This window comes from Galeopterus variegatus, unplaced genomic scaffold (assembly GCF_000696425.1).
Source record: "Galeopterus variegatus unplaced genomic scaffold, G_variegatus-3.0.2 Scaffold21694, whole genome shotgun sequence".
NCBI classification, from domain to species: domain Eukaryota; kingdom Metazoa; phylum Chordata; class Mammalia; order Dermoptera; family Cynocephalidae; genus Galeopterus; species Galeopterus variegatus.
Genome location: NW_007747805.1, coordinates 1 through 12,199, shown reverse-complemented (window position 1 = coordinate 12,199; position 12,199 = coordinate 1). Strand labels below are relative to the sequence as shown.

Here is a 12,199-nt window from a genome sequence, read left to right as displayed (position 1 = left end):
TATGAACTATAAACAGTAAGTATGTTATAAAAATAATACATCCAATTTTGAGATAATAAAATATATGAATAAATTGTGTTCATTTAATAAACAAAAAGTAAAATAAGTGTTACTGTTTATTGAATGCTAATTCAAATAATTTCTTCCCTTTATCTCATTAGTGGACACCCCATTCCTAAGGTTGAATTCACTGAAGAGGAGATTAAGACCTGGGGAACTGTGTTCCGAGAGCTCAACAAACTCTATCCAACCCATGCTTGCAGAGAGTATCTCAGAAACTTACCTTTGCTTTCTAAACATTGTGGGTATCGGGAAGATAATATCCCACAATTGGAAGATGTCTCAAACTTTTTAAAAGGTAATGAACTAATTAATTTTTATAAGAGGAATGTTGAACTCTGTTCAGATCATGACAGCATGTTTAATAGAGGAAGAAAGTCTAGTTATATGGAAGATCAGACTCTTCTTGTACTGTCTTGGGGTATTGGATTCAGGATTGGGCGCCACATTTGAAGAGGAATAATCAGAACCTGGAGCAAGAGTAGAGGAAAGTGAGCAGAATTATAAGGGGATTTGAAAATACGGAGTAAGTACAATTTGAAGGACTCTTGGGGTGTTTAACCTGGAGATTTAGGGAACATTATAGCTTTATTTAAGTACGTGAAAGTCATCTTATATAATAGAGGGATTACTTTGTGACCTCCAAAGTAGAGAACTATTGGATGGAAACTACAAGATCTTGGCTCAAGGGAGAATACCTTATTAAAGGAGCCACTTGAAAATAGAATAGGCTCATGAGATGGTTAGTTTGCCCTCCACGGAGGTGTTCATGCAGACATTCCACATCCCCTTGTCATAGATGTGGTAAAGGAGATCCAAACATGTTGGGGAAGGTTGGAGTATTTGATATCTGAAGCCCCTTTCCACACTAAGATTCTATCATTTTTCTAAGGAAGATTTGCTAGTAGAGGCATAAACAAAGAGTAAGGACAATTTTGTTCCTTTTAGTTCTTCATACTTGTCTGGTCCAGGCCTTATTATTTTTTCTAGCATACATAGGAAGTAAAATGATCACTGAGTGATCTTCAGGGTATACAATATTTAAGAAAAATAAATATCCCTCTTTATCTCAGCAGATTAGAAATCTTAATTTAAAAGAAGTTGTGTTTTTTTAAACTCAGACAGAGGTTAGTTTATTCCCATCACGGTCTGAAATTGCTATATTTGAGTCTCTTACATAGACTGTTACAAAAAGCTACATATATTTTCAACTCCTTAATTCTAATTATTCAACAACTATACACAAAGCTAAGAAGATGTAAACAGGAAAGGGCTATATAGTTTCCACGAGGGAAGAAGTTATTTAAGTGGTTCCTACAAAAACTAGACTTGAAAAACATAGTAATTAAAGATGATAGAGAATCAATACATATGACCTTGCTGGACTTACAAACATGGACAAGCAAGTGCTACAAGTTGTTGTAAAATCAAATTTGCATGCAATTTGGAGGAAGTATTTTGTTATGAATACAAAACTGAAAGCTGTTCACTTGGGATCTGGAGCCTGGGCTGGCTGCAGAATGTGTTGCTGAAAGTCTTTCAAGGGCAAATGTCAAAGATTGAAACCAATACTAAAAGACAGTTCAAACAAAGCATCATTTGAAAGGGGCTACCTGCACTGTCAAATATGGTAGCCACTAGACACATGCAGTTGTTTGTTTGTTTGTTTATTTGGTGGTGGTACAAATTTTAAATAAAATAAATTTAAACCAAAGTGTTAGTTTCTCAGTCACACTAGCCACATCTCAAATGCTTGATAGCTACATGTGGCTAGTGGTTGCTTTATTGGACAGCACAGATATAAAACATTTCTATCATTGTGGAAAATTCTATTGGGCAGTGCATTTTACCCATCAGAGTGGGAGAATCCAAGTATAAAGCAACTGGATGGAAGTGGAATATTAGTCATGAAAGTTTGAAATGAAGGGCAAGATTGGAGCTTACAGGAGTCTTTGGAGCCACTGAAGCTTAGTGGCAGGTTCCTTTTACAGTATGCACGCAATCTTGGCTATTGGGGATGGAAGAGCACCATCCAGTTTAGATACAATAAAGGGACTACTTTATAAGAGATAGTGTTGGCTAATAATGGCATAGATTAAAAAATGGTTTTGATCTAAATTAATAGATCTTGTTGGTGAATACCTTTGAAAAGAAAATAAGATTTTGTAGGGGATATTCTAAACTCTTCAGAGAGACAGTAAGATGCAGTATAAAGAGACCTGGGTCCTCATCCTACCTTTATCATCTACTGTGTGGCTTTGGGCACATTACTGAGTCTCTGAGCCTCAGTTTTATTGTTGTCGCAATAAGGAGAAAAGTCCTTAACCTATATTGTAAGCATGAAAGGAGATGTGATATGTAAAATGACTAACTCATTGCCTGGCCATGGTAAGTGCTTAATAGTTATTAGTTGCCCTTAGTATGCATATGATAAGTGTTAGTTTCTATGTCCTCCCTCAAAGCGTCACTGGGTGTCACTGACAGAATTAAAATGCTGCAGGCAATGGTTTGTCTCATAAAGATTTTCTCTGTTTTCTCCTTTGCTTTGCAGAGCGCACAGGTTTTTCCATCCGTCCTGTGGCTGGTTACCTATCACCAAGAGATTTCTTATCAGGTTTAGCCTTTCGAGTTTTTCACTGCACTCAGTATGTGAGACACAGTTCAGATCCCCTCTATACCCCAGAGCCGTAAGTACTTCACTTCAGCCATGAAATGGTTATTTATAATAGTGGCACCTATCTCATGGTTTATTATTTTTTTATTTTTATTTTTTTTGAATATTAAATGAATTAACACATGTAAAGCATTTAGAATAGTGTCTGGCATATAGTACATGTTCCATGCTCTATACATGTTAGCCATTATTATTATCATTATTATTAATTGACAACCTGTGTGGTGCCAGGTGCTGTTCTCAGCATGGGGTATATAACACTGAAAAAAATCAGACAAAAATTCCTGCCTTCACAGAGCTTGTATTCCAGCGGGGGATACAGATAATAAACAAACAAGGAAATGTATGTGTGTATCATCTTAGCTGGAGATGAGGGCCATGGAGAAAAACAAAGCCGGAAAATGGGATGTATGCATGGGTGGGGGTGGGGGCGGTGCAGGGGTTGTTGCTGTTTTAAAATGGGTAATCAGGGAAGGTCTTGCTGAGAAGATGACATTTGAGCAGAGACCTGATTTGGGTGGGGGTGGGGAGGGCATGTGGATGTCTACCGGTATCCAATATGCACTTATATGTGTGTGTCTGTGAGTGGCCAAGATTTTGAATCAAAATTGTTTCTTTATTTGATTAGTGTCCTTTGTGATCCATCACCAAAGTAATACCACCTGATAATTAGAATAAAAGTAAGATTGGATTTTGATTTGATTGAATGATTGATTATGCATTTGTGCTAAGGATCACAGCATGACAAGCTTGTACCTCTATTTCAGAGATACCTGCCATGAACTCTTAGGTCATGTTCCTCTTTTGGCTGAACCTAGTTTTGCTCAGTTCTCCCAAGAAATTGGTCTGGCTTCTCTTGGCGCTTCAGAGGAGGCTGTTCAAAAACTGGCAACGGTATAAATCTGAATATAGCTGTATAGATCAGTAGTTCTCAACTGGGGGGGGGGTATATGTGTATTTGTGTAGTTTAAGGGTTCATATTCAAGATGACCATTAGAGAATATGTCTTTGCTCATAATATTTAATTTCATTTAAATAATCTAAGTAACAACATTAAAGAAAGATGTACAATTTTAAGGGTTTTCAAAAGGAGACCTGAGCTTTAAAAAGGCAGAGAAATACTTGATGACAATAATGTTAATAGATTGTATAGCTTTTATTTTCCAATAAAAATGACAGGTTCTATAAAATTTATGCTAAAAATATTTTTGAGCACTAGGTACAAGACACTGCTGGAAATACAAAGATGAGTAAGGCTTGGTCCTTGCCTTCAAAGAGCTTATATACCACATGAAGAGGCAGTTACATTAGAATGAGATAAAGTCTATAGGGAAGTTCAGATAAAATGCTTTGGGAGTGCGGAGAACTGTTTGGGGGAGGTTTCATGGAAGAAGGACATCTGCACTAGCCCATGAAGAGTGAGTAATGTTTTTATGAGCAAAAAAGGAAGGAAGGGCCGAGCCCGTGGCGCACTCAGGAGAGTGTGGTGCTGGGAGCGCAGAGACTCTCCCGCCGCGGGTTCGGATCCTATATGGGAATGGCCGGTGCGCTCACTGGATGAGCATGGTGTGGGCCACACCACACCAAGGGTTGCGATCCCCTTACTGGTCACGAAAAAGACAAAAAAAAAAAAAAAAAAAAAAGGAAGGAAGAGCATCTCAAGATGAGGGCACACAAGAAAAGACAAGGAGGTGCTTGGTGTGTCTGGGGAAATGACAAGAAGCTGGAACAGCGTGTGTGTGTTGGGAGGGTGGTGGGGAGGTGGCATGAAATAGGCTAGATGTTAGAACAGTGCTTCTCAAATTGTGGTTTGGAGACCCCTGGGGTCCCTGAGACCCATTCATGGGGTACTAGAGGTCAAAATCATGCATAGGTAAAAGGTCCATTCAAAGTGCAAAGTAGATTTTAATTTAACAAACAGAGTTCATTGCCAGAGTTCAGATTCCACATTGCATATGAACTTTAAGAAACTACCCCTTGTTCAGTTTTGATGTAATGTCAAGGAAGCATATTCACAATTATCTGAAAAGTCTGTTAGAATACTCAACCCTTTTCCAACTACATAACTGTGCAGAGCTGAATTTTTTTCATATACTTTAAGCAAAACAACATATTGCAGCAGGTTAAATACAGAAGCAGATATGACAATCCATCTGTCTTCTAGACAAACATTAAATAATGTCTAGCCAGACATTAAAAAGATTTTTAACAATGTTGTTAATTAGCTTGATTCAAACATTCCACACTGTATACATATATCCTCACATCACCAGGTACCCTGTAATTATATACAATTATACTTTGTCAAAAAATAAAATTAAAAAAAAATTGTGACAATGTAAAACAATGCTACTTTTCTTAACTTTTTTTGTTTGGTACAATATAGTTATTTTTATTAAAGTGTTTTTATGTTATCACAAAATGGGCTTATTATATTTTAAAGTGAGTTAGTAAACATTTAAATGTTTTCTCAGTTTTAATTTTTAACATGATTAGTATAGCTAGCTATAACCTATACAAATAAAGGATCTTTGGGGTCCTTGGTAATTTTTAATTGTGTATGAGAATCCTCAGAAAAAAAATTTGAGAAATCCTGGTTTAAAATGAGGCTAGATTGAAGAAAGACTTATGAACTAGGCTGGGGGTCTTGGGCTTTTTTCTGGGCTACTTTGGGTCAGTGACAAAGTTGAAATTTGTTTTAAATTGAGTCGTTCAGGATTTGAAAGTAATATTGATGTACATTTGCAGTGCTACTTTTTCACTGTGGAGTTTGGTCTGTGTAAACAAGATGGGCACCTGAGAGTCTTTGGCGCTGGCTTACTTTCTTCTATCAGTGAACTCAAAGTAAGAGTTATAAATCTTTGCACATAACCATATTTACATAGTATAATTGATACAACCTGAAGTAGTTTTTGTGTTGAACAAGAGCTTACTGTGGAAAATACTTCGGGTAGCAGTAACCATTATTTGAAGGCATATTTTCCGAGTTTTCTGAATATATATTTTATATATATAGAGATCATTCCACACTGTACACATATATGATAACCTCACTGTGTACCCTATAATTACATACAATTATGCTCTGTCAAAAAATAAAATTACAATAAAAAGATTTATAACAGTGTAAAACAATGCTACTTTTCTCACTTTGTTTTGTAAAATATAGTTATTTTTATTAAAATGTTATTATGTTACCATAAAATGGGTTTATTATATTTTAAAGTTATTAGTAAACATTTAAAATTTTAGTAAACATTTAAAATATACAAATTTGGAAAATAGAGAAAAATGCTTTCAAGTAATGTTACTGCCACCCTAAATATGTATGTATGTTTATATATGTCAGAAACGCTTTTTATTTAAAACACTTTTTATTTAAAAGATACTATATCATATTATTATATATATATCCTTTTAAATAAGTGTTTTAAAGATTTGCTTACAAAATCTTGATGGGATTTTTTTTTACCATTTATGATATTCTATCAATAAGTTTATAGTTTCTAGGGAATTCTTTCAGATTTATTATTTATCCAGTGAACGAACTTAATATGTTTGCTGAGTGATGGATGTGTGCGCTGTCCAAGGTACTGTCTTGCTCTCAAGGAGGCTGCCATCTAGTGGTGGGTGTAAGTCATGTATAAGAATAGCGTCGGGTAGAAAATAAGGGCTACAGTGAAGGAATAGATCAAGATTCTTGAGTGCCTCCTACACAGAGAAGAGAGTTAGAACAAAGCCATGGAGATGATCTTGGGGAATTTAAGGGGAACATAAAGCCATATGTTTTGCTGGAGTAGGTTGTGGGATAAATAGAGCTGTAGGAAATAAGTTTGGAATTGCAGGTTGGGGCCATTCCATCAGTAATATGTTCAGAAGTGTGCCGATTCTAATGGTTGTGTGATCTATGAAAATATACAGTATTTGTTGATTCACTTACTCTTTGTCCTTGAGCATGCACTTTCTGGACAAGCCAAAGTAAAGCCGTTTGATCCCAAGATTACCTGCAAACAGGAATGTCTCATCACAACTTTTCAGGATGTCTACTTTGTATCTGAAAGCTTTGAAGATGCAAAGGAGAAGATGAGGTAAAGCATACATTCCTCATTCCTCATGCCTTCATTTTCTTCTGCAAAAGATAGACCCAATGTGGTAATAAGTCACCGAAGTAAGCAGCTAGATAATTACGAGCTTTCTGCCTGTAGCATGTCTCCCTTTCATAACAAGCATTTAGAGTATGTTGTATATAATGATGTTGGGTAGTTGCAAATGCCCAAGATACTGGTAGCACATTTGTATGAATTGAATACATTGAGAAATTGGTTTCTTCTCATTCCTTCCCATCAAAGAGTTTGTAGTCTAATATGAAAAAGAAACTATACACAAATTACTGTATAACAATGTGGAAAGTGACAAGAGCCTTAGAAAGATACAGATAAAGCTTTGTTGTGCATTTAAGAACAATTTATTCCAGCAGGGGGAACAGGGAAAGCTTAATAACATTTGAGAAAGGGCCTGAAAGATAATAATATTTAGATATATTAAATTTTAGGCTTAGAGACAGGATGAAAAAAGATAAGGAGTTTGAAAAATATAGGAAATATGTATGATGCAATCAAAGCTATGCTTTAAGGATTAGTCAGCTAAGTGTGTGGTTAAGAAAGGAGGATATCAGAGGCAGAAAAATTTCCCTAGTAATACCAGGATAGATATATACATGACTACTTTGGGTTTTTTACCTGTGTGGGATTCCAGGACTCTCTCAGCATGTAGTGTAGGGACGTAGGTCAGACTGATTGCGTGCATATTTAATAAAGACTTGTCCTTTGCCCAGTGTGTGAAATAGGTGTTCTGTTGCTTATTTAGTTTTTATCATTTACCCCCTAGAAATTGATTGTCTATTATTTGTTTTCTTAAACAGAGAATTTACCAAAACAATTAAGCGCCCATTTGGAGTGAAGTATAATCCATATACACGGAGTATTCAGATCCTGAAAGACACCAAGAGCATTACCAGCGCCATGAATGAGCTGCGACATGATCTTGATGTTGTCAGTGATGCCCTTGCTCAAGTCAGCAGGCAACTGAGTATCTGACATTTGCCAGCCCTAATCCAGAAAGCACTTGAGAATTAATTCAGAGGCCTGTAGGCCAACTCTTGCTTTTCTTGAAGACCTGACTGTGGAGGGACAGCAGCTTCTGGCCAAATTATATTCTCTAATCCTACTCCTTAATGAACTACCAGTCTGGAAATTTGCACCTGTACACTCTGCTACCCATTTTTTTGGTTTTGTTTGTTTGTTTAGGGCTTTTTTTGGTAATGGCTTTAGTGAAATATAATTCACATACCATACAATTTACTGACCATCCATTTTTAATAGAAAAGTTGTTTGACCCAATGGGTAGATCTGGTCTCAGCCTGACTCTCTCAGCCCCAATCCTTCTTGAGTAAAATGACCTTTATGATCACTTAGAATACCTCCATGAGTATTATTGAGTAGACCCATATTGTTCCTTGAGATCCCCTTATTTCTAAAGTATCTGTTACTTACCTCTGAATTTGTGCCAAGCTCAATTACATTCACACACCTAAATTTGATGGGAGATCGGTTGTCTTCACTGCTAGCATGAGCAAAAGCAGAGGCCTTTGTACATGGAGTATACCTAGTAAAGAGCAAGTAGTCTGGATTCAAATGTAGTGTCTTGTAGGGAAATAGGAGTCGCTAAGTCTGGAAAGGTTGATTGGAGCATAATCCTTAAGACTGGGCTATGAATTGGGGACTTTATTTTGTAGGCACTAGGGAGCCCCTTCCCAAGTGACCATTCTCCTTAAAGACTTCTTTCCTTCTATGACATCACATGATGCTGTCTAGATTATCTGTCCTACTCATGTATCCAAGGGGAACCTGGTGAGAGTGCCACTTGCAAGGCCCTGTACTCAGACATGTAGTCCAGGTATTGTTACACTTTCCTCTGTGTAACCAAGATGAAAAAAAGAGAAAGAAAGAATTCACTCAAAGTACCATCAATGAGAACTGGAGGGACTGCCGCCCATCAGGGGAGCAGCAGCCCCGATTCAAAATCAGCCTTTCTTTTTATTGACAAGACAAGGAAGTTTCACAGGAAAAATCATTTGGTTCAATCAACAAAGAAGGACATAAAAACAGGCAGTGTTGCGCCGGCCCGTGGCTCACTCGGTAGAGTGCGGTGCTGATAACACCAAGGCCGCGGGTTCGGATCCTATATAGGGATGGCCGGTTTGCTCACTGGCTGAGCGTGGTGCTGACAACACCAAGCCAAGGGTTGAGATCCCCTTACCGGTCATCTTTTAAAAAAACAAACAAACAAAAAAAAAAAAACAGGCAGTGTTACAGGAGGGAATTATAGCTAAGTATAGGTTTAAACAACTAAAACTAGTAATAGCAGTAAAATTAACAATGTGACATTCCAGAAGGCAATTTGTAAAAAGCTAAGTCAATCCACCAACAAACAGCTTGCCCTTAGTAAACATTTTCTTTTCTACATACTTTCTACAGCAATTTCTTTAGCATATTTAAATAGCATTCAAGCAGTTTTTTTTAACATATCTAAAGAACAATCAGTAGGTTAAATAGTCAATAGTTAGTCAAGCTGGAATCAAACCAGCAACCTAAAACAATCAAAGTATACAATCCCATCCCTAAACAGTGATTAGAATTGATTAGATTGCTTTTGCCAACCTTATCTGTGGACTGTCGTACCCTACTCAAGAGCCTTTTGGCTCATTCATGCATTACCTAAAAATCCAAGGAGAATCAAGATTTCTAACCCACTACACAGGTATCATGAAGGGATTGTCCTCAGGCTAGCAGGAGGCAGTGTTGTCAAAGGAAGAGTTCAAATTGAGGCAGATGAGAGAAGCACAAAGTTCAAGTAGGGAAAGCAGGGCTGAGTACTTTATTTCCAATGTATAAGGTGAGGCCATAAATAGGAAGGCAAGCAATGAGAGTAGAGTTTGGGGAAAAGGGGGAGGAAATGGAATGTTAGAAAGGTCAGTAAGAGTAGTTTAGGACTGAGACTGTAAATAATGCGAGAGTTGCAAGGATTGGTTTTTATGTGGTTTCAGCTGTGTAGCACAGTAAACAGTCCTGTTATAAATGGGTCAAGCTGGACTCCCAAATACATACTTGTCTCTCTTTAATTTGCTCCTTTCCTCTCCCTATCCACTAAATGAAGATGTTCCTCAAGTTTCTGTCTTTGGCCTCTTTTCTGCTGTCTCTTCATGGGCAATATCCTTCAATTCTTATTTTGGATGACTTCTATATTTACACTTCTAACCCTGACATCTTTCTTGAATTTTTGCCTCTTAATTCCAACTGCCTGCTGGATATTTCCATCTAGACATCCCATAAATTGGCCAATGTTGTACAACTTCATGTGGCACCATTCACATAGAACAAAATGGGGTTGTGCAATGTGGCAGCCCTGCCAAGTATTTCAAATTCGACACATCCAAAACGGAACTTAGAATCACCTAAGTTTTACACCCCATCAGCCTCCTCTCCCAGTGATCTAATTTCTGTTAATGGTATATTAAGGGTCATATTTTTAGCCAGTTTTCCAGGTCTTTAGCTACTTAAAAAGCTGTGCCCTTATCTTTTTTTTACATTAGTAGTCAAATTGTATACCATTTAATATGTTTTATTTCAACAGACCACTAGATCATTTAATCCTTTTTAGACCTCAAAAGAAATTATAAAAAACTTTAAAAAATGTATTTAATTTCACGTTATACTAGGAAATAGTTTTGAAGAGTAACTCATGCTATTTTAGATTTTTATATTACTTATAAATTTTAATAGCTAATCAACTGCTAAGTATACATTTAATCTGTTAGCTAATCTGAAATCATTTGAAATATTGATTAGCTAGTTTTTAGTTAGTCTATTTGGTTCCAAGGATATCTGTTTGTAGGCAAACCATAATAGATGGCAAATAACAGGAAATTATACATACTGTGTCTGGTTATTTTCATAGTTATTAAATTTTACAGTGATAGTGTTTAAAAATCACATTGTGATGAAAGCACACAAAAATAAATGCTAAAGGCACAACCCTATAATTCACAACTTCAGAACAATGGAAATATTTAATGATGGATTTCAGTTCTTTCTTCTAACCTCTGGATTTGTGGTATTTGGTAAAACAGAAGTCCTGAGAGTCTTAGAATTTTCATGCATTTAAAATATTCAGATCATTAGGCCGGCCCGTGGCTCACTCGGTAGAGTGTGGTGCTGATAACACCAAGGCCACGGGTTCAGATCCTATATAGGGATGGCCGGTTTGCTCACTGGCTGAGCGTGGTGCTGACAACACCAAGCCAAGGGTTGAGATCCCCTTACCGGTCCTCTTTTACAACAAAACAAAAAAAAAAAATTCAGATCATCTAGGAATATGTTAATAGTTCCTCAAATATGAGAACAAAATTGAACTGAAGGCTTGTTTCATAATTCTTAATCAATGAATCATTACTCAAAGACACAGTATCCTCTGACTTTGTGAAGAAAGCTCAAAAAGCCAGTTATCAGAATGCCTATATTTCTTAATCTGTATATTTTGTCATCCAAAGTTATACAAGTAGTAATGGCACACCAAAATGTATGTAATTATTGTTAATTCTTAAGTTTGCTTCCAAATTGAAAAAAAGAAAAAAATCCTGGAGTTCTCTAAAGGAACATATAATACAGTCCTTCTAGGAAGTGTGTAAAGATACTGTGGTCTATTTAAGTCCATTCATTGTTTTACTATGTAATATACGTTTATGATTTGCAGGTTTGTTACTCAACTGGATAATAACACAGAACTCATGTTCTCAACATTTATTTTTTTGTCAAACATACATTAAAAACTGATTTAAATTTATATTAGCAATTTTATTAACTTAAGAAATCCATCACATCCTTATTACTCTTAAAAAGCCTATGAATATGCTTTATGTCCATATAAATATATACAATAGAAGCCAAACACACCTTGAACTTAGTAACCACTTTTCAGAGTTCTTCGTAAAGTCTCAGTTTCATCTTCCTTATCTGTAAAATGAGCTAAATATACTGCACTGACTTGTTAAGATGAATTATGCTGTGAGAGGACTTTGTACAAAGAAATTTTATTTTCAACACGTAAGGAATCATTAATATAATCACTCTATTAATTAAGGTTCCCCCATGGCTTTTGGATAATTTTATCTTCCTCTAGAGGGCATTAATTTTTGGTTCTAGCAGGCATGTGAAGATCTTTAGTACAATTAGAGATTAAACCAATGAGAAGCTGAACTTCGGTCTGTGTTGCCTGGTCTTATTTCCAGTTCATCTCTACTCTTAGGGTGTATCTCTTTAGGGATTCTGAGTGAAAGCTATGAGTGTGTACCAGGGCTTCTTGTTGGGGACCTTGGACTCCTACTTTTGTCCCCTCCTTTTTTTTTTT

General features: G+C 36.4%; 1 protein-coding gene across 1 annotated transcript; it reads left to right on the top strand.

The window, feature by feature from the left end:
• Positions 1 to 161: 161 nt before the first annotated feature.
• Positions 162 to 7,997, top strand: LOC103583323 (tryptophan 5-hydroxylase 1; the record flags this gene model as incomplete). Its single annotated transcript, XM_008564672.1, has 6 exons — positions 162 to 358; positions 2,612 to 2,747; positions 3,502 to 3,628; positions 5,483 to 5,578; positions 6,689 to 6,822; positions 7,656 to 7,997. Coding segments are annotated over 6 exons (865 nt in total), but the record flags the coding sequence as incomplete, so codon positions are not given.
• Positions 7,998 to 12,199: the final 4,202 nt, after the last annotated feature.